This window comes from Suricata suricatta, chromosome 9 (genome assembly GCF_006229205.1).
Source record: "Suricata suricatta isolate VVHF042 chromosome 9, meerkat_22Aug2017_6uvM2_HiC, whole genome shotgun sequence".
Classification (NCBI taxonomy): Eukaryota; Metazoa; Chordata; class Mammalia; order Carnivora; family Herpestidae; genus Suricata; species Suricata suricatta.
Window position 1 is genome coordinate 136,578,579 of NC_043708.1, and position 23,229 is coordinate 136,601,807.

The 23,229-nt window shown below is 52.4% G+C and overlaps 1 protein-coding gene across 1 annotated transcript in view; it reads right to left on the minus strand.

The window, feature by feature from the left end:
- The window catches only part of HOMER2 (homer scaffold protein 2), a 79,864-nt gene that overhangs the window by 31,811 nt on the left and 24,824 nt on the right, over window positions 1-23,229 (minus strand). Inside the window, exon 2 of the mRNA XM_029952306.1 lies at window positions 372-528. Coding sequence (XP_029808166.1) covers window positions 372-528 — 157 coding nt within the window. The remainder of the gene's footprint in view (window positions 1-371; window positions 529-23,229) is intronic.

Genomic DNA, 23,229 nt, shown 5'->3' on the forward strand with positions numbered 1-23,229 from the left:
GAGCTTACGCTTGTAATAAAGGCCCTTGGCTTTTGCAGGCGTGACTCGGTCTCCTAGCAGTCTCTGGTGCTTGTTTTGGGGCAATTTGGGGTGATTTTACAAACTTGGGCACAACCATCATACGGTGTTAAAACGCTAGTTACAAAGCCAATGTGGTGACTGGGAAATCTTTTTTTTTTTTCCATTTACCATAATTTTAAGTGGGAACAAAGCAGCGGATGTGTGCCCACACCAGCGCCAGGACTGTAACGGCAGCACCGGTGTTAAGGCGGCAGGACCGGGCGCATCCTCTCCCCCCACGTCCAAGCACACCTGTCCTGCCCTGCGCGGAGGGAGGGACGAGGGGGTCAGGTCAGCCTCGGGGGCGGTACCTTGGCTCCGTCCACGCTGATGATGCGATAGCTGCTCCGGGTGACGTCGTAGAAGTAGGAGACGGTGACCGCCTGCTTGCTGGCCGGCACCCAGTTCTTCTTGGTGCTGGGGTCGATCTGGAAGACGTGCGCCCGCGTGGTGAAGATGGGCTGTTCTCTGCAAGAGGAGAGAGGGCGTGAGCAGGCGGAAGAGGACTGCGTGTACCGCTGAGGCCTGGGCCCCGCCCCTGCTGCGGCCCCAGAGAGTTAATGGCTCATTGGGAGAGATCCATATGCATGAAGACGATTAACACAAGAGGAGGAAGAGACCCCAGCAGAGCCACACACCGAGGCTGCAGGGCGTCCGTCCCCACGGGCACTTTGCTTTATATGCCGCTCGGGGTCCAATGTGCTTGGATGCTGCCGAGCGCCCTGCTCTTTTTCTGACACCCTGCTGGCAACCTGGGGATTCTGCGATACATTTACTTTGGAGGATTCTGCCACCATGTTAGCAACTTGGTTATTATATTTCTAGTAAGCACTTCTCAAATCCACGGCATCTTACCAATGCCAGCTTCATTCATAATGCACTGAGACTTACAGTTTTGTTTCCAACTTATAAACCTTCTGAGTTTTAGGAGTGTCATTCAGGAAATCCACCTCTTTTGCTATTCTTGCCTCCATATCACTGTTGCTTTTCCCCTCCGCACGCCTTTAAATTTTTAATGTGATTATTAACCAAAGAGCATACTATCCAGGTTTCTTTCTGATGAGTGGGGAATTAATTCGATATTGACACGAAGCATCAAGAAATTAGGCAAGTGGATGAAAACCATAATGTACTGTACTGCAATTCATAATCTGAGGTATATGTCTCACGAAGTAATGTAAAATCAAACACAACCTCATTATACAACATGCCTAATTTTAATGGTTTTCAGGCAAACTGGCTCAATAATCCTTAAAGCCTTCAGGGGTGCCTGGGGGGCTCAGTCAATTAAGCATCTGACTCTTAATTTGGCTCGGGTCATGATCTCAAGGTTCGTGGGTTTGAGCCCCGCTCATGCATGTGCACACACTCTTCCACTCTCAAAATAAATAAACTTTGAACAAATCCTTTAAGTGTTTAAATAAGATGGGGGAAAAGCCAGCAGGATGTAAAGATAGCCTCATCCTGCATAAAACACTACTGATGGAGTAAGCACTTACTAGAAATAAAAACAAAACCAAAAGGTAACCCTAGACAAATTTTTAAAATCCTAACGATGTCAAAGAGATGACATAAAAGACGCTCAAATGGATTAAAAAAAATCAAAAGGAGAAAGTGAATTTTAAGTCATCTGGTGTCTAGATGGAGTGTTTTAGGCAAAGCAGGCTTTGAACCTGCCCGCCTATGAAAGCTCATTACTGGAAAGAAAGCTCTTTTTGGGAGAGAAACTTCTTCCTAGAAAAGCAATTTACTACTTGAGCCCCTGCAAAGATTACAGACCATCACCATGAATATCAGGCCCTGCCATCGACTGTGGCTGGAGACAAAGCAGAGCTTTTCACGACTGTTGTTCTGGGAGAGAAAAGGCCAAGGGTACGCTGTTCACCCTACCTCAGTGCAGCTCCTTCCAGAGGGCCGCTTCCAGAAGGGCCACCAGAAGCATCTGCTGCCCCCGGAAAGTTCCCTGCTAGATCCCAGAGCAGGACAGGTGCCTCTGGGGGGTGTGGATTCCTAGGACACCTGTCTTCCCTGAGGCGTGGTGAAGTTCACCCACCCTCCCATTCCTAAATGGACAGCCTTCTGGCAGCAGGGGGCTGGGTGTGGAAACAAAAGGAATATTCTCGCTGTAATTTCCTGCATCTGTAGTCACGAGGGGCGGGCCGGGGGGAGGGGGCGCACATGGCTGCGGGCACTACTCAAGTCCAGGTGGGGACGTCTGACATCTGGATGTCCCAGCTGTGCTGCCGTCAGCCCCGGCACCGGGTTTTGCTAATCATCGAAGCACAACAGCACAAAGGAAAACACTTGCTCCCGTGGGATTCGCTCGCAAAGGCGAGAAGAGGGGCTGATTGAAAGGGCAGCGGCTGCAGAAAAGGGTGGTAAACAAATGATGCAAAAGGTACACAAACATCAAGTCTCGCTGATACCTGAAACTAACACAGGGCGACATGCCAACTGTCCTTCAAGAAAAGGCCATACCCGCCTGGTGCCGCAGTCTGCGTGCCCCTGGCTCCGAAGGTGAACGGCGGGCAGGGGCCCGAGGGTCAGGCGGGAGCCCTGGCGAGGGGCGGGCCGGCTGTCAGGCCTCCCCTCACGTCCTCCACGCGGAGGGATTGGGTCTGGGCTTCAGCACCATTAGGCCAGTGTTTCTGGAACCTCCGATAAAACTACCTGGGCCACTTGATAAAAATATAAGACCCTGAGCCCCAACCTACTGCACCCGCCAGGAACCTGGCTCTACAGGGAGCGATTGGGTAGGTCTATTTAAAAAAAATTTTTGAGAGAGAGCGAGAGAAAGAGAGCGAGCATGAATGAGAATGAGCAGGGGAGAGGCGGGGAGATGGTGAGGGGGTGTGGAGAATCCCAAGCTGACTCTGCGTTCTCAGAGCAGAGCCCAGTGTGGGGCTCAAACTCACGAACCACGAGATCATGACCGGAGCTAAAATCAAGAGTTGGGCTTTCAACCGACGGAGCCAGCCAGGCGCCCCTGGGAGCTGTTTTTAACGAGCGCTCCAGGTGATTTTTATCCTCAAAGCAGCTATGGAAATACGCGCATTACACGTAGCAGAGGATCTAGAAAAAAGATGGAAGAAGTGACCCCATGGCCGGCATCACACAGCTAATGCTGAATGACACAGAGTGACTCGGGGACTTCCTCCCCCGGCCTGAAGGGGACTACGGTGACACCAAGAAGAGGATCTTGGGTGCACAGGTGGGTAGACATCGGTGAGGCACAAGTGCGCTGGGCAGAGCCGGGGGGCGGCGGGGGGCTTGTGTGGCCATGCAGCGGCCTCCTGCAAGCACTTGTGTCCCTGAGGCCTGCGGGAGACAGGAAGTGAGGGGCACAAAGCCAACAGAGACGGGGCAGGAGGGACAGAGAGACAGGAGACGTGGAGCCTCCCGACCAGGGATAAGCAAAAGCTGAGAGTCCCCCGCGTGGCGTAGCTCAGGTCGAGGTGAACATACAGACAGGACGCCGCCCCGTCTCCACATCTGCCCGCTCGGCTCTGGGCATGGGCCCCAGCCATCGAGGGTCACCCTGGAGATGGCCCCGGGTCCGGAGGGGCACCCTCTGTGGCCGCAGCCTGGCTGTCCGTGGCCGGGCCTTTGCTGGGCACACGGCTGCTCCCGCTTGGGGAGAGGTCCAGAGCCCCATAAGGGGAGCTCCAGGAAGCACCCCTTTGCCCCTTTGAGGACAAGCGCCAGGGGGGGCCAGGCCCTGCCCTCCTCAGCCCTGGGCAAGCGAGGGCCGGGCTGGGAGCAGCTCTGTGCCCAGGACGCTACCCACAGCACTGAGATTTCCACGGGAATAACCAAGCCCAAGGCCAGGGGCCAGTTCGATTTAATTCTTCTAAAATTCAAAAATCTAATGGTATTTTTTAAAAAGGGGGAGGAAAGGATTTAAAAAAAAAAGCCGGTAGTTAATATTAATGACCACTTATCACTGCCGGGTTTGACATGTGACCTCTCCTTTAGGAACATGACAGTCCTCTGGGGAGGGGTACAGGCGAGGTAATGCGGGCTCAGAGAGGCCAAGGCCGGGCCCGGGTTACACAGCAAGTGGCAGGTGTGAGATCTGAAGTCGGTCGGAAGTAACAGTCACCCTCCCTCTTAACCGTACGCCGCTCTAACAGCGTCTGCAAGAGGCGCTTCTGATGCAGCTCCCAGTGACCCCTCCCTCCCGCTGGTTGAGCCTTTACGTAATCCCCTCCCTTGAGCTCGGGCAGTGGGAGGAGGGCGGGACCCTGGGACTTGCTTTTAACCAAAAGAATATGACAAAGGTGATGGGACGTCATTGTCCAAGTAGGTTACAGGGGACTGTGGCTTCTGTCTCGCCAGCGGACGCCCTTGATGGCCCTGGCGAAGCAAGATGCCGCGCTGGGGAGACCCGCGTTTGCAGGAACGGAGAGCGGCCTGCAGCCAACAGCCAGAGGAGAAGTGAGGCCCTCAGTCCAACCCGCCCCGGGGAACTAAAATTCTGCCAACAAACCTCGAGAAGCTTGAGGTCAGATCTTTGCACGGTTGAGCCTTCGGATGAGCTCTCAGCCCCCGTGGGCACCTCCGTGACATCTATGAGACCCCGAGGACCCCCTATGCCATGCCCAGACTCCACACCAGAGCCAGTGTTTTAAGTTGCCAAGTTTGTGACAACTTACTGCACAGCAAAACGTAGCTAATACACTGACCTTCAGAGAACGTTTCCTACGTACCATAAATCCCTGCATCTTTATCGGCAAAATCGGAGAAGTCTATAAACCTGACCGCAAAATTCAGAAACGCAGACCCCCGCTCTGAGAGATCACCGGAAAAAGCGAAAACGCTGGAACCAAGGCACAAAGGTCAGTTCCTGTCACTGCCCACGTCAGTGTAAACAGAAAAATCCAAGAGAAGTAGGACTTTCCGACCCGGGAGGCCGCCTTTCCCGGCCGGCAGGGAAAGGCTGAGGGGAGCGTGTGTCAGAGAACAGAAACTACCTTCACACCCAATTTCATTCTCCTTTCTTTGGTGTTCGATGCACAGGGAGTGTATTTCAAAAATACTCCCGTTCCTTCTCCAGCGCTTTAAATAGAAAGCAGATGTTTCCGGATGGCAAAACGTTTCTTTAGGCAGACAATATAACCTACTGTTCCCTCGCACAGTCTTTTTAGAGCTGAATAAACACCAATTGCTGCTCATTGATCACATTTTGGAACCTGACAGTAATTGTCCCCGAGAATAATTAGACACTCTGTGCAACATATGTGTTTGGGACAGGAAGCCCACTCAGCAGACTCCTGCTCTGAACCACTCCTAGTGCTGCCTAAGATAATTCTGCAAAGCACTGGCAGGGACTAGTTTTTGCGAGAAGAAGGAAAAATGATGTTTTAATTTATCATCATCCTTCACTGGCAATGCTCAGTTCCAAGCTTTTCCTGAGATGAATCTGCAAAACCTCATGATCTATGATTCCTACTTTTCTGTTTGATTTGAATGAAAACAAAGCATCTAGATGTTGTTACAGTTTTTAAACTGAGTCTCAGAGTCTCACAAGATGCCCTAACTGGTTTGTCCACCTGGAGTCTCCAGCCCCTGCAAACGTCACTCACACATGCCCGGGGAAAGGCGTGGCCTCAAGCCCAGGGGGCGGTGAGGCTCGGAGCACCCGGTGCAAGCGCCTTCCCCGGTGCCAGGCCCGTCGGGCCCCCTCCAGGTGCATTAGAAGGGTCTGCAAGTCCCCGGGCGCCTCCCCAGAGGGCCCACGGTTCGCCTGCGGACACTCCCAATCACCTGCATCTCCACGTTGTCCATGTGCACGAGCCCCTGGAGCCCTCACATCCCCCCCGCACGGCTTCTGCTCGTCCATCCAGTCCCCTCGGAGCGTCCTGAGACAGCTCACCTGTGCCTCCAGGACGCAGGCCCGGGACTGAACGCCGGTCACAGCGACCAGCGCTATCGGCTCACCTGGCCCCTAGCCCTTGTTCTAGATGGTTCATGAAGCCGCTAGCTGGCAGGCTCAAATTTCCAAAGCCTAGCCCACAGAGAGGGTAAAAAAGAGGGTAAAACAGGAGATAACAGACAAAAGGTTCCTCTAGTACATTTTCCCGTGCAAAGACTCTAACTCCTGGGTGTTCTGCGGTTCTGCTGTCAGACAAGACCCCCATAATAAATATAATATGATACAGATAATGTGATCGCACACCTGGAATACCCAGGAAAAGCAACTGAAAATCAGGTGAAAATGAATAATAAAATTCAGCAAGATGACTGGTTGTAAACTTGTCAAAAAATAAAACCCACAGCCTCACCATGTAGCTGATATAATGGGTTTTTAAAGATCCCACAGACAGTAGTCGCCATACCATTTCTAGGCAGCTATTGAAGAAGGATGCACAATCTGTATTTAAAAAAAATTAAGAACCTCTGGAGGCACCTGGGTGGCTCAGTCAGTTAAGCATCTTGATTTCGGCTCAGGTCACAATCTCCCGGTCATGGGATTGAGCCCAGGGTCAGGCTCTGCCCCGAGCATGGGGCCTGCTTAAGATTCTTTCTCCTGCTCCCCCTACCCTCCACAAAATTAAGAACTCCCTTTTTTAAAAAAAACTATTTTTTAAGGTTTTTATTTATTTTTGAGAGAGAGCGTAAGCAAGGTAGGGGCAGAGAGAGAGAGACACACACACACACAGAATCCGAAGCAGGCTCTAGGCTCCGAGCTGTCAGCACAGAGCCCAACACGGGGCTCAAACGCGTGAACTGCAAGATCATGACCTGAGCCTAAGTCGGACACTCAGCGACTGAGCCACCCAGGCGTCCCGAGAACTTCTAAAGGCACACAAAGCACACTTCAATAAGACACATTCTGCTCTTAAACAGGATAATTCAACATAAAGATGCCTATCATCCCTAAATTAATACATACGTTTGACACTATTATCAGGAGTGTTTTTAGAACGGAATAGGGTTATTCGTGTGGAAAACTCACTATATGAAGACAGCCATGCAAATTCTGAAAACGAAGAGCAATGAGGAGATTTAGTCTCTCGGATACTGAAATATATTATAAAGTTACAGCCCATGAAACAAGGAGGTAGGGAGCAAAGAAACAGACTGTGGGAACAGAACACTGTTAGAAGTCCGAGGAGCCGAGCGTACGGGCAGGTGGAACCCCTCCCCAGTGGGGGCACGGACTCCTTCCACATACCCCGTGGCCCCCCTACGACAAGGGATAGGGGCTTCCTGGGGCAAATGCGCACCTGCGGATGCCAGCCAGAGGTCTGCGTCCCCGCCTGGTCTGAGCTCGGCCAAGAGGGTCACAGCGGAGCCGTTCTGCTCAAGTTATTTCTGCCTGTCCCCAAACTGCCCAGACTAACAAAACCGATAGACGAGAGAGCTCAAGTTAACTCACATCTGTCACACACGCTCCTCCTCCACCGACTGGGGACTCCCTTTCTGGGTCACATTTACATCGGAGATGAGGCGAGGGCCCCTGAGGAGTGCGGCAGGCTTCCTGGAGAACACCACCTCGTATCCCGGAGGGCTGGATGGTTTCCGGGGGCTCCGCACACGTTCTCGGTGGGGGCCGGGTCACGTGGGGGTGACCCACTTCCAGGACTGGTTCACAGGCTGCGGGCTGCCCCGGAGGGGCCCCCGGATCCACTCTGGGGAAGGGTCAGGAGTCTCCGAGCGGGGTGGGGGTCCCGAGCAGTGGGTGGGGGTCTCTACAGTGAGGAGGAGAAGAGGAGGCAAAGCAGCGCAGGTGCGGAAGGCAAATATCCACATGGAGGGGGGGCTCCTCCGAGGAAGCAGGGCAGGAAGGCAGGTTATGGGAAGACAGGGCCAAGGGCAGGATCAAGAGAGAAAGCAGAACCTGGCTGACAACTGAAAGGGACCTTAGAGAAGCTTCTGGAGTGCAACAGACGTTCCCTATCTTCATCTGGGTGACGGACGTGTGGCTGTGCTCACTTTCCGAAAACTCCCTGAGCTGAGTTTTACACTTGTAATTTACACAGGCATTTTGTATGTATAACTGAAAAAAATTTACTTTAAAAATGTGTCATATGCAAAAGTGACAAAAATGATGATACCTCAGAAATAAATCTAGGTAAAGAACTGTCGGGGAAAAAAAAACACCTCTCTGAAAACTCTAAGACACTGATGAAAGAAGCTGAAGACACACAGGAATGGAAAGACATCCCATGCTCACGGATTAGAAGAACAAATATTGTTAAAATGTCCATACGACTCAAAGCAATCTACACATTTAATGCGATCCTATCAAAATACCAACAGCGTTTTTCACAGAACTAGAACAAAACATCCTCAAGTGTGTGGAGCCACAGAAGACCCCCAAGAGCCGAAACAGCCTTGAAAAGGCAAACAATGCTGGAGGCATCACAATCCCGGACTACAAATTAGATCACAAAGGTTCAGTCATCAAAACAGTGGGGCACCGGCACCAAAACAGACACACAGCTCAACGGGCTGGAACATGAGACCCAGAAAGAAACCCATGGTTACGGCGTCAACTAACCTTCAGCTAAGGAGGCAGGAACACACAATGGGAAAAAGTCTCTTCAGCAAATGGTGGTGGGAAAAGTAGAGAGCCACACGCAAAAGGATGAAATGGGGCCACCTTCTTGTACAACGCACAAAAACTCAAAATGGATTAAAGACCTGAACTTGAGACCTGAAATCATAAAAATCCTGAAAGTGAACTCAGGCAGTTGTTCTTCTAACACTGGCCGTAGCAGTATTTTTCTAGATACGGCTCCTGAGGCAAGAGACACAAAAGCAAAAATAAACTGCTGGGACCACATTAAAATGTTTCCGCACAGCAAAGCAATCGATCATCAAAACAGGCAGCCTACGGAACGGAAGAAGATGTTTGCAAATGACGTGTTTGGTAAAAGGTCAGGACCCCAAATATATAAAGAACTTGGGAAACTCAACACCCCAAAAATGAATAATCCAGTTAAAAATGGGCAGAAGACATGAACAGACATTTCTGCAAACACGACACACAGATGGGCAAGAGATATGTGAGAAGCCGCTCCATGCCACTAATTGTCAGGAAAACACAAACCCGAACTACAATGCGGTGCCACCGCACACCTGTCGGAATGGCTGAACGCAACAACACAGGAAACAACAGGTGCTGGCGAGGCTGCCGAGAACGGGGAGCCTCCTGCACGGCTGGCGGGGTGCAAACCGGTGCAGCTGCTCTGGAGAACAGGGTGGAGGCTCCTCAAAAAATGAGAAATAGAACTGCCCAACCAAGACCTAGCAATCGCACTACTGGGTGTTTATCCAAAGGATACAAAATATGCTGATTCAAAGGGGCACATGCACTGTGGTGTTTTTTTTCTTTTTTGAGGGAGAGAGAGAGGGAGGGAGGGAGGGAGGAGAAAGCACCATCGGGGGAGGGGCAGAGAGACAAGGAGAGAGAGACAATCCCAAGCGGCTCCACACTCAGCATAAAGCCTAACACGGGGCTCAATCCCATGAGTGCAAGACAGTGACCTGAGCAGAAGTCAAGAGTCAAAGGCTCAACCGACGGAGCCACTCAGGCATCCGCACTCCGACAGCAGCATTATCAGACTGTGGGAGCAGCCGTGTCCACTGACAGACGAATGGATAAAGAAGATGGGGTGTAAACACAATGGAATATTATTCAACCATAAAATATAATGAAACCTTGGCATTTGCGATGGCACGGATGGAGCTCAAGTGTATTATGCTAAGTGAAATAAGTCAGTCGGAGAAAGACTAATACCACGTGATTTCATGCATGTGGAATTTAAGAAACAAAATAAAGAAAAAAAAAAGAGTCAAACCAAGAAATGATTCCTAACTTTCAAGAACAAATTACTGGGTAGCAGAGGGGTGGTGGGTGAGGGCCTGCGTAGCATAGGTGATGGGCATTAGGGCGTGCACTCGAGGGGCCTGGGGGCTCAGTCGGTTAAGTGTCTGACTTCGGCTCAGGTCATGATCTCAACGGTTCATGGGTTCGGACCCTGCGTCCGGCTCTGTGCTGACAGCTCAGGGCCTGGAGCCTGTTTGGATTCTGTGTCTCCCTCTCTCTCTGCCCCTGCCCTACTGGCGCTCTGTCTCCCTCTCTCTCAAAAATAAACATTAAACATAAAAGGAGTGCACTGATGAGTAGCACCTGGTGAGGCACAGAATCGCTATATTGTGTATCTGAAGCTAAGAGTGCCCTTATGTTAACTAGAATTTAAATAAAAATTAAAAAGACCCCACCTCACCAGCAATGCAGCAATGCCACCCCATCTGCAAATGGCACCCTCTATCCTGCCCAGAAACCTCCCCTCCTCCACACATACCCCCTCCTGCACACCCGCCAATCCGCTGGGTTTGGGAGGCGAGGGGGATTGACTGGGTGCTCAGGTCATGATCTCACGGTTCGTAGGTTCAAGCCCCGTGTTGGGCTCTGTGCTGGCAGCTCAGAGCCTGGAGCCTGCCTCCAATTCTGTGTGTCCCTCTCTCTCTGCCCCTGCTCGTGATCTGTCTCTGTCTCTCAAAAAACAAAGAAATGTTTTAAAAATAAATAAATGTTTTAAAAAATGGTATCCTCTACCGAAGACTGCCAGAAATGCCCTGGGAGTTGTGAACGCACCAGGGTCCATCAGAGGAACCACACACGAGCTGTGACCTCCCCCTGCAAACCGGCCGTCCCATGGACGGGCTTTCTGTTCACGTTCCATCTCTGGAAGGGAATACTGTCTTAGGATTGTAACATGTATCCGTGATTTTATTCTGCACGTGGCATCCTGAGCATTTGTGCTATCAAAACTCATGTCATCTGAATCTATCATGAAAAAAAGGGAGTTTTAGACAAAAAAGCAGAGCTCTATGATTCATGGACTGGGAACACCAAGCCAAGAATCAGGATACATCCAAGTGATGATTTCTAAAAAGCCAGGTGGCAGGCTGCCCAAGTCCTAACGATTAATGAATCCTGGGACAGCTAATTCAGGAGAGCACACAATCCTGCCGAAGAAGCAAGTCTGTTTTCTTCCCTTTGCTGTGATTCACCTGTGCGCAGAGCCTCATATTTTGCTGCGATGAAAACAGAATACACAAGACCTCACGCCCCACCTGGTCTGAGGGTATGACTCGGCGACGTTACGCCTGATCACAGCAGATGTGATTTTCTTAAAGGACTGGGAAAACAGTGTTCTCAATTTTTTTTAAATAATCGTTTATTGTCAAATTGGTTTCCATATAATTTCTCAATTTTAAAGGCTGAGGGCTTCTGTTCTCGTCTATAGTAAAAATGGGGAGAATACGGAGTGACTACTAATGGGCTCTGGGTTTTTTCTTTAACATCTTTTTAAGTTTATTTTCAAAGAGAGAGAGAGGAAAGCAGGGGAGGGGAGAGAGCTCACGGACTGGGAGCTGCTGACCTGAGCCGAAGTTGGACACTTAACCGACAGGGCCATCCAGGTGCCCCGATGGGTTCTGGGCTGCTTTCAGGGGGGATAAAACTGTTCTAAAGTTAGATGGCATGGACGGCTGCGCAAGTTCCGAATATTAAAAAATCAATGAACTGTATATTTTATATAACTGAATTGTACCGTACCGGAGTTAGATCGCAATGAAACTACTCTGTTTTGTTTCAAGATCAAATGTGGAGGGGGCAGGGAGAATACAGACCCGCGGCCGAAGGCTGGGACAGGACAGCCGAGGGACATCTGCGTTGCGCCGCGCGCGCCCCGCCTCCGGACCGCCTGGCAGAGACGCCGGAAGGCAAAGCGGATCCTCCTGGGGTGACGCTGTGGGTCGGACCGCACCGGGGAGCCCCCGGGGTCAAACGCCCGCAGGGAGAATGGGGGACACAGACAACTGAGCGCGGAGGCTCCAGCCGCGTCCTGGAGCACAAGCCAGCCCTCTGGGTCACCCGCGCTGACCCGTCTTCCCCAAAGCCATTGGCTTCACGAGCTACCGAGGGCTACCGCGGTGGCCCGCCTTTCCTGGGAAAGGGAAACCAAATGACAGATCCCTGAACGGGGACTGAGAAGATGGAACGGCCATCCCTTGGCCCAGGGACATAGCGGGGTTGGAGCCCGGTCAGGGGACGGCGCCGGCAAGCCCAGGGGCCCCTTCAGACTTCAGCTGTGCGGCCTCTCCTCCGCACGAGGCGGGGGGTCCAGGCCAGGGCCCTGGCGCGGGGCTGCTCGCCCGCCTGTGGGCCCGGGGCAAGCCCCTCACTCCGCACCCAACCGCCCCCCACTCCGCACCCAACCGCCCCCCACTCCGCACCCAACCGCCCCACACTCTGCACCCAACCACCCCAAGCGAAGAGGAAACGGGACGTGTGCACAAGGCTTTTCTGTAGCGGACAGCGACCCGGCCAGGGAACGTGAGTCACAGGCGGAGACCCCTCTTCCACCCCAGCTGGCTCGCCCCGACAGTCTAGCAGTCTCTCCAACAGTCACCAAATTCAACAAAAAATCTTCAAAAGAGAATAACCGTGTGCTTTCGCAATTTAAAAAACTTTTCCAAAGTTTAAAAGCATAGGAGTCTGAGACTTGTTTCCTCCTTTCTTGTCAAATTAGTCCACATCCTGGCAAATTGGCTGAATGGTTCCTATTTCCCCTTCATGGTCCTACTAGAACCTTCTCAAGAAGCCAACCCTTGCTGAGTGTATGGCCACTACTCTAAATTTGGGTTTGGGAGGGAAAAGGCTGTTTTTGTTTTCTTAGGACTCACTTCTGTTTAAAATTAAAACTGTGGGGCGCCTTGGTAGCTCAGTCGGTTAAGCGTCCGACTTCGGCTCAGGTCGGGCTCTGTGCTGACAGCTCAGAGCCTGGAGCCTGCTTCAGATTCTGTGTCTCCCTTTCTCTGTCCCTCCCCTGCTCGGACTCTGTCTCCCTCTCTCTCAAAAATAAAATAAACATTAAAAAAATAAAATAAATAGGGCGCCTGGGGGGGGCTCAGTGGGTTAAGCAACCAAGGGCCTTCAGCTCAGGTCATAATCTTGCAGTCTGTGAGTTCGAGCCCTGCATCAGGCTCTGTGCTGACAGCGCTGAGCCTGGAGTCTGTTTAGGATTCTGTGTCTCCCTATCTCTCTGCCCTTCCCCCAGTCACGCTGTCTCTCTCTCTCAAAAATAAACAAACATTTAAAAATAAATAAAATGAGGGGTGCCTGGGTGGCTCAGTCGGTTAAGCCTCCAGCTTCGGCTCAGGTCAGATCTCATGTTCGTGGGTTCGAGCCCCGCGTCGGGCTCTGTGCTGACAGCTAGCTCAGAGCCTGGAGCCTGCTTCCGGTTCTGTGTCTCCTTCTCTCTCTGCCCCTCCCCCTCTCATGCTCTGTCTCTCTCTGTATCAAAAATAAATAAAAACATTAAAAAAAATTTTTTTAAATAAAAATAAATAAAATTAATAAAATTAAAAATGCATGGTGTGAAGAGGCTGGTAACTTTCCAAGTCAATTGCAAAAGGTGTAAAACACAGAACCAAAGGTGCAGACTCACCTCAAAAGCGCATTTGTGATGTTTCCACTTACACTATCAATTGGTCTCTCAGAGTATTAGATAGTTTATGTATTACAAAAAACTGTATCTAGAAAAACAGGTGGCATTTACAGAGGTGCCAGATTTGGCATGCACACGTGTACACATGCACACACAAATACAGGATTTCTGGCTAAACTTAAACTTCATATAAACAACGGATAGTTTTTGCGCTAGTGTTAGGGAGTTGGGATTCAGACACCACCAAACTCCCCCTGCGCACAGTTCCGGGGCTCTCGGCTGATTCACAGAACTGTGCAGCATCACCACGATTTCACTTCAGAGTATTTTCGTCACTGCGCCCCTAAATCCCATACTCACTGCGCCCACTGTCCCTCCTCCCAGCTCCAGCCCGCTGCTCTCTCCTTTCTGTCTCCCCCCATTCGCCTGTTTCGGACACTTCACATAAATGCAATCACGCAGCGTGTGGCATTCCGTGTCTGGCTTTTCTCACAGCGCAGTGTTTTCAAGGTTCATCCACGGCGGAGCCCATATCGATATTTCATTGGTTTTTATGGCTGAATGGGAGTCCACTGTATGGACACGTTTTGTTTCTCCGCCTATCAGTGGGTGCACATTTGCACTAGTCCTGTCACTTGGCCGTTGCAGAGGACGCTGCTATGAATTACTTGTGTGCTACCTTTACGTGGACACACGTTTCTTGGTTCCTGGGTCCGTCTGTGTCCAGGAGTGGAACTGCTGGGCCACAGGGCAACTCTGTGCCTAACTTTTCGAGGCGCCACCAGGATGACTCCCAGGAGGCCCCACCATCCCGTGACCCGCCAGCAGTGTAGGAGGCTTCCAACTTGTCCAAACCCTCCCCAACACTTGTCACTGCCTTTCTGGTGTTTTTTAAAAGTGTTTTGTTGTTCTTGTTGTTAAGTTTATTTATTTTGAGAGAGGGAGCGAGCGACAGAGTGCACTCAAGCGCACAAGCAGGGCAAGGGCAGAAACAGAGAGAATTCCAAGCAGGGAGCCTGATATTCAGAGAGCTTTCTGCTGAGAGCATGGAGCCCGACACGGGGCTCCCACTCGAGAAACGTGAGATCATGACCTAAACCGAAATCAAGAGTCAGACATTTAACCAACTCAGCCGCCCAGGCGCCCCTGCTGCTGCCTGTTTGATTACAGCCATCCTAGTGGGTGTGAGTGGAAGCTAACAGATACTTAGCACATTCTAGAAGGGTACCTGTGGACATCCACCCCGAGGAGACAAAATGTGTGCCTACATTGTGCCTTCACTGCCTTTCTTGGTTGCTGGTGCCCAAGGAAGGAGCCAGACTGCCTATTTCAAGGTCTCTTATGAACAGGAGAATATTTTCCATGCTTTTAGAAATACAGAAAACATGGAGAGGCAAGGTTTAGAGAGAGCAAAGAAAAGGGTCCAATAAATAGTGCGGCCAATGGCTTTTCCATAAGGCGACCTTGCAAGGCACAGGCCAACCTGCCTCAACCTGCAGACGGCGGGTAGAGGCCTCGTCTCAAAGTGGGGAAGACGCCCCTCTGGGCGCTGCCAGTCTCTGCTTGTCCGAAGCGGCCTGGACAGAGTACAGCTCAGCATCCCTGGGCCCCGGGGAGGAAGGCTGAGGGAAGCCCCCAGGGCTCAGGGAGCACCTCCACTAGTCTTCTGTTTCCTCTAAGTTACTCTGACCATCGCCTCGAGGCTTGAGCTGCAGGGGGAGGCGAGCTCCAGATCCTTCCAGAACCTCCCTTTTGGAGCTAGGAATGCCCCCACTGCTCCTGGCCGGAGTCTGAGCTGGTGGCACACGGCCCTCCTGTCCCCTCATCTCAGCCATTGTCCTCACTTCTGGTATGTCATCCCAGCAAGCCACACTCAGAAGAGTCAACCACGGCCCGGCAGACAGCCGATGACACAGCCCGGCTGAGCAAGCCCTAGGAAACAGTTCTTGGCCCGACCGCCTTGCCTGGACCCTTCGTCCAGACTCCCAGGCTCAGGGTCCCCACACAGCACCGTCCCTCAGCCCGGGGACCTGGGACATCTCCGCCACCATCTCTCTTTTTTTTTATTTTTTGGTCATTTATTCAGAAAGTGTGTGGAGCCTGTGGAGAAAGGTTTGCTGGTCCCCCCAAAAAGTTAAGCGGAGAATTAACACAGGACCAGCAGCTCCACATCGAGGCACACGCCCCAGAGAACTGAAAGCAGGGACTCAAACATCCTTGGACATGAGTGTTCTCAGCATTATTCCAAAAAGAGGAAACAACCCACGTGTCCCCCACCACAAAGTGGAACAGCATTCAGACATGAAAGGGATGAAATTCTGATACGTGCTACAACACAGATGAATCCTGAATGTGTTACACTAAGTGAGGCACAAAAGGCTAAAAAGATTGCGGGGTGCCTTGGTGGCTCAGTTGAGTATCTGACTCTTGATTTTGGTTCAGGTCATAGTCCCAGGGTTGTGGGATCGGGCCCCACATCAGGCTCCGTGCTGAGCATGGACCCTGCTTGGAATCTCTCTCTCCCTTGCTCATTTTCTCTCTCTCTCAAAACAAACAAACAAAAAGGAGAAAGAAAGACTGTATGATTCCATTTATGTGAATCCAAAAGTCAAATTCATCAAGGGAGAAAGAAGAAAGGTGGATGCCAGGGGCTGGGGGGGGTTACTGCTTAGTGGGTGGGGGCAGAGTTGCTCTCTGGGAAGACGAACACGTACCGGAAGTAGATGAACACGTACCGGAAGTAGATGAACATGTACCGGAAGTAGATGAACACGTGCCGGAAGTAGATGGTGGTGACAGGTGCAGAGCGCCAAGAACGTTCCTGATGCCGCTGAATTGCAAATACGCTTAGAGACCGTTACAACGGTGGGCTCTACATTGAGTCCATTTTACCATGAGAGCAGAAAACGAGGCATGGCCCCTGGGGGGCTGAGGGGGATCAGTGTACTCAGGAGGATGGGGCGGAAGAGCAGGTGGGGAAGCGCCCACAGGCGCGGAGGGAAGCGCGACCAGCATGCACGGACGTGTGGAGGCCGGGCAGGCAGAGCAGATGGAGAGCAGTGGAGGCGGCGGTCAAGGCCGGCACCAGCGGGCACGGCCTTTCCAGGTGGCTGGTCCTCGGCGTCGGACAGCTGCACGGAGCCACGGACAAGGACCGAGGAGCAGTCGAGGGGACACGTGTCCACAGCGCGCGGCAGCAAGTCACACCGTCTCGGTGAAAAAGACACAGTGAAGGAAAACGACGGGAGCCTTTCGGCTTCAAGCTGGGAAGACGGGAAGGAAACTCGGGCACCTGCTGCCAGTTCTGAAGCTGGCCGTGGGGACGGTCCCGGCGCTGCGTGAACGCCCTCACGCCCTGAACTGCACGCCTGAAAACACTGACAGTGATACAGCTATGCACGTTTTATGACAAGAAGATTCTGTTAGGGGCGCCCGGGGGGCTCAGTCGGTTCGGTGTCTGACTTCCGCTCAGGTCATGATCTCTCAGTCCAAGGGTTCAAGCCCCGGGTCGGGCTCTGTGCTGACAGCTCGGAGCCTGGAGCCTGCTTCGGATTCTGTCTCCTCTCTCTCTCTTTCTCTGTCTCCCTTGCTCGTGTTCTCCCTCTCTCTCAAAAATAAATACACTTATAAAAATTTTAAAAAATAATAAAAATATTTTGATAAAAATCCAGCCGCCAGAGTGGAATGCACCTGTCTCTTTTGCGTTATAAATGGTAGTGTAACCTGATGGTCGGGAAATTACCACCACGCAGTCCACGCCTTAACACTGTCCACTCCTGAAGCCAAGCACTTGCTTCTAGGAATCTACCCAGGGGTGACAAAGGAGGGTATGCAAAGATACTCAAGCGAAGACAGCCACCAAAGTGCTGTCTGCAGAAAATGAAAGAAACACACGCTCGCGCACAAACCTCATAAATAATCCACAGGCGTCCGAGCGAGGCACTCGCTCAAGGAAGAACCACGTGTCCATTCACATACATGTGCAGTCTTTGCAATCTGCAAGTGCCTACTTACTAACACGGAACGATGTTCCTTTTTTCTTTATCCACTATGATTTCTTCTCTACTTCACCACCGTTCAATGATTTACACCCAGAAGTTACAAAATCAGGAGGCCACCAACCCTGGCAGAGTCCCAGATCCTTCTGAAGAGATCGAGCTAAATCTTGGAGAATTTGGATGTCACTCCAAACCCCTTGCTTCAGAGAAAATAAAGCAAACAAGGAAGGAAGGAAGGAAGGAAGAGGAAGGGAAGGAAAAAACCCAACAATCTTACAAGCTGCAGGACTCCCACAAAAGCTAGCCGACGCTAGGACTGTGGATGTTGAGGACACAGTATTGAGAGAAAAGACAAGGCTGAAAACAGCACAACACTATGCTCCTATTCTTACAAATATGAATACTAATATGTGTATGTTTACTTAACAAATATTCACTACGCAGCCACGTAAGATGACTGGGCTGGGCACTAAGAATACCCCCAGGAGACAAGCCGCGGCCATGGCCTGGGGATCCAGGGAGCCCCCGACCTGAGCGTGCTGGGAGCACCAGTGTGTGGGGGGGGAGGACTATGGCATGGCCCCGTGCATCTGGAGTTTTCTCTGACACGACAGAGAGCGGGCTCACTGAACGCATGCAGTGTAAAATGGCATCTATTGGGTCCCAAGCTCAAGGTCAAACGTACATCCACGTGGACCAAATCAGACAGGTGTGAGGGGGCCCCACAGCTGACAGGTGGAGCAAGGCAAGAACTTTCTACAGCACGGGGCCTATGGTTAACAATGACACTGTACACCTAGAGATTTCCAGAGACGGTAGACTTATGGAAACTTCTTCTTGCGCGCGCGCACACACACACACACACACACACACACACACACACAAATGATGACGACAAAGAAGAAGGGGGAAGTTTTTGGAAGGAAGTATTTATGGCACAGATAGCAGTGACAGCTCCATGGGGTGGACACATCTCCAGGCTCGTTACGCTGTATACCTCCAATGTGTGCATTCAACGTGTGCAGTTTCCTGCAGGTCAATTAAACCTCAATAAAGTGGTTGATTTTTTTAAGTTTATTTTGAGAGACAGTGAAAGAGAGGGAGAGAGAGAGGGAACATGAGCAAGGGAGGGACAGAGAGAGGAGGAGGAGAGAGAGAGAGGATCCCAAGCAGGCTCTGCACCACACGGAGTCCAACTTGGGCTCAAATTCAAAGACCACGAGATCATGGCCTGAGCCCAAGTCAAGAATCGGACACTAAACGGACTGAGCCACGCAGGCGTCCCATCAACAAAGTGGTTTTTGAGGAAATCTAGCTAGCAAGGGGACAGAGAGGACAGAAGCTGGCTGGGAACGTGGCACCAAGGGCCCTGAGCCCACAAGGTGCCCCGAGCGCCCAGGGGTTCCGCTGAGCATCTCCAAAACCATGGGCTGCTCTAGAAGAAGCCAGAGCCCTTGTTTTTTAGGTATCACTTGGGCTTGACTCCACCTCACCGTGAACCCACTGGTTTCCAACCTCGTGACCAGGAGGTAGTCATTTATTATTTGCGTCTTCCCTGTGGACCTCATCTACTGAGAGAGCGTGGCCTTCTAGGTGGTATTTATGAAAGAAAAATCCATTTTCTCTTATCCTCATTGATCAAAGTCACATATAACTGCCAAACAGCTTTCTAGTCAGCAGGACTTCACCAAGGTGGCCTCAAGGATTGATAGGATTCCAGCCAAAGACAAGGTACATTTGTCACCAGCTCGAGCGGTTGGGAAGTTGAACAACTGCCCTTTGTCTAAGGGAAATCACGAGACGGTGCAGACACCCGTCCCTGCTTTCCCAGGCCCCCCGGGCGGGGACAGTTGGACAGACACTGCCCTCTGCGCCCAAGAACACGGAAGGTGCACCAAGGAGGTGAAAGCAGTGGGGGCTGGGGGAGGGAGAAAGGACTGGGGAGGGAGCGGGGTGGGTGGGGGAAGGGGTGGAGGAGGGGGAGGGTGAAGGAAGGGGGTGGGGCGGGGACTATGGGGGTGGATCTGTCCCCTGGGGGCAGCACACACCCGGGGAGAAGGGACACCTTCAGAACCCACTGCCAGGCTGAAGCACTGAATGCCTTGAGGGAAGGTAATCCAGAAAATAAAAATAAGCCCATAGTTCCAGAGCCACGTGAACTTACTCGGACACACGGACACAGGGGACAGGGCGCCTTCCCCCAGCCCCCAGCCACTGGTGTGTGGCAGTCCCACGAACGCAGTTGGTCCAAAATATCTGCTAAACTCAACTCTCTGGCTTTGATGTGACGTGGAAATTCTGTCACTTGTGCCCAGCAAGGCAACACTCCTGTTATTTCCCACGATTGTCAAGGGCAAAAGCGTGAACCAGCTGGTCTGTTCAAAAGGGCAGGGGCGGGGCCCCAAGTCAGGCCTCCAGTCCCTGGGGTCAGCCTGGGCCAGAGCCTGCAGGACAGGCAGGGGCACGGCCCTCCCTGCGGGGCAGCGGGCATCACGGAGAATCCCGGGGGGCTGGGCGCTGGCAGGCCTGCTGGAGCCCACGCCACCCACGCCACCCACACGTCCGACTCTACCTGCCCTCACAGAGCCCTTCAAAAACCCAGCAGCTGGCCCCGGGGACAGAGAGATGAATGCGGTACTGCCCTCCCCTTGAGCCCGGGGCACAGGAAGCCAGCACCTACTGGAGCTAGGCCATGGCCACCAGAGGGGTCTGCCAGGGAACCTGCAGGGCAGTGCCATCTCGTCAGGGCACTCAGATTCCCCTCCCCTCTGGCCTCATTTCCGCTTACTACCTGAGGACCAGGCCCACCTTAGCAGGGGGCTGGCTCGCACCCAGTCTCCTCCAGGGACAGGGGTCGGAGGGACAGGTGTTGGGGGCATCTGTACCCAAAGCCCCGGTGCCTCGGCTGACCTCCGCCTGACCCTCACCTCCCGGCAGGCTCTCCCCACAGCCCTGCTCGGGGACTCCTGGCATCCGAAAGCCAGAGACCCCGGGACCTGGCGCACCCTGCAGCCCGGGCCCTCAGCGCCCTGCGAGCAGGGGCCTCCAACGGCATACAGCACCCAATCCCGAGGGCATCCGTCTCCAGGCGTTCGCGAAGGATCTGCATGCTTGTGTCCAACAGCAGGCACGTGGCAGATGTGTGGAAGGGATCTGGAGAAAGGAGCGCCTTCCAGCTGTCCTTGGGCTGGGAGTGAGCACCCTGCCGACAAGATCTGCCAGAGCCCCGGGGTGCAGAGCCGAGCCCGGGACAACTGGAACGGCCAGGGGTCACTTCTGATCACGACTGGTCTCGCCCGTTTACCCATGTGCCTTATAAATATGTGTCACGTGTCCATGACGTTCAAAAAGATTGAGAAGGGGCACCTGGGTGGCTCAGTCGGTTAAGCATCCAGCTTCGGCTCAGGTCATGATCTCACAGTTCGTGGGTTCGAGCCCTGCGTCGGGCTCTGTGCTGACAGCTAGCTCAGAGCCTGGAGCCTGTCTTCAGATTCTGTGTGTCTCCCTCTCTCTCTGACCCTTCCCTGCTCACTCGTTCTCTCTCTCAAATAAACAAAACATTAAAAAATTTAAAAAAAAGATTGAGAAACGCCAAACTTGACTAGAATGGCCTCTTTCTGTCTGGATCCTTCTGCCCGTGCATAAACACTGGTCTCTCCCACTTGTCCCAGACCCGCAGACCTGCAAGTCAGCCCCCGCGCCCCCAACATGCCTTCCTGCCTACAGACCCCTGCTCCCAGAAGCAGTACCCCGCTGCTGTCCGCAGAACAGGGTCAGGAGGCCACGGGCACGCCGGGCTGCTGGCCCGGGGCCGGCACGGTGAGGAGCCACCTCCCTTGAGAGCCAGGCCATCGCTCTTGCACGTGAGGCCCCTGCCCTCCCCGTGCACAATGATGCATTCCTAGCATGACGATTCGGTTCTCCAGCTCTTCCAACACAGAGGATTTACAGGTCAGGTGGACCTCAGATTCCAGCATTATGTACGGAAAGGTCAACCAGAAATTAAATGGAACGTCCAGTACCAGAAAGAGTTCAGTCAACAAATTCGCACAAGGGTACTGTGTGACCACCTAAAAGAGAGAACATTATTCTGACTATACAAATACTGTTCCCTGCAGAGCCAAGAAACGTGCCAGGCTCATATTGCTTCCTGTACAGTTCCGAGGCTGGGAGCCAAGTGCGCTTCAAAGGAAAAACGCTCCCAGCACCAAGGTCAAAGAGAAGCTTCTCGTTAGCGCTCTCCCAACTGTTCAAAAAGCAGGTGGTATCAGGGCGCCTGGCTGGCTCAGTGGGTAGAGCATGTGACGCTTGATCTTGGAGTCGAGTTCGAGCCCATGTTGGGCACAGAATTTACTTAAAAAATTTTTTTTAAATAAAAGCAGGCAATATCTTAGTGGGCCTCATATTTGGAATGGGACATGCTTGTTTTTATTTTTTGTGGCGTTTTCTGTTGCCTTCTTTTTTCTACTGAGAACCCCCCCAACCCTGCTGTCTTCCAGCTTCTTGTGTGTTCTGTCCATCGTCTGGAATGCATTCCAATGTCTGTCCCGAAGATATTATTCTTGGAACGAGGGACTCTCAGTTCTGACTTGCACCAGGTGCTGCGGAGGCCCGCTGACAGCCGTCTGTCTGCGAGTTCTCTTCTCTGGACTCCTGGAAGCCACCAAATCTCTCTTTGCCTCCCACTGCCTCCTCAGGGTTTGCACCCTTGTTTTGCTGGTGTGGACCCTCAAAATGAGTGAGAAGCAGCTCTTGAGGACCTGGGCATCTGTAACTGCCTTTATAGGGGCGCCTGGGGGCTCAGTCGGTTGAGTATCCGACTTTGGCTCAGGTCATGATCTCACAGTTCATGAGTTCGAGCCCCACATTGTGCTGATATAGCTCAGAGCCTGGAGCCTGCTTCAGATTCTGTGTCTCCCTCTCTCTCTGCCCCTCCCCTACTCACACTCTGTCTCTCTCAAAAAATAAACATTTAAAAAAAAACTGTTTATTTCCAGCTTTTAGCACAACGTCCCATTCCTGGCCTGGGCTGGACCTGGGGCTCGTCAGGAGGCTCTCTGGGGTCTGCAGGGCAGACTGGCCCCCAGGGAGCCCCTCGGCTGTACCCCGGGCTTCTCTGACGCACGGCTGGGGTTACCGTTCCTCTGACGCTTCCTGCCATCGGAAGCGTGCCGCCATCTCTCAGCTCCTGCTACTTCCCTGCGTTCACCCTGCAGTGGTAGGATTATGCTTTTAGCAATCGTTTAATTATCATTTTAATGGGTTCTGCGGAGGAAAGGCACAAGTAAGTGCCCGTGCTGAATCTCCCATCTTGGACTTAAGTCACTCTCATTAATATTTCAGTTACAACCCGCATATGCTCAGGAGATAACAGACGTTCTAGTCTAAGCCCCTCGTCCTTGGCTCCCGTCGGTGGGGGTGGGTCCCGCCTCCCCTCGGCAGACCCCTGTCCGAGCCCTGCTGTGCCAGGCGCAGACCCGACGGGACGCGTGAAGGAAGTGGGAAACTGCGTCGGGTTTCCTCTTTCCAGGATTTTTTTTAAACAAAGTACGTGGGCGGCCTTCCCTGTAACGCCGACTGCGTGTGTGGAGGCATTAGATGAAAAGAACGGGCAACTTTAAGCCGAGAACATCGTTTGCTGGTTCCATCAGTCCAAGAGAGCCTGTTCACTCAGAAGCAGCGCCCGCAGGATACGTCCCTGT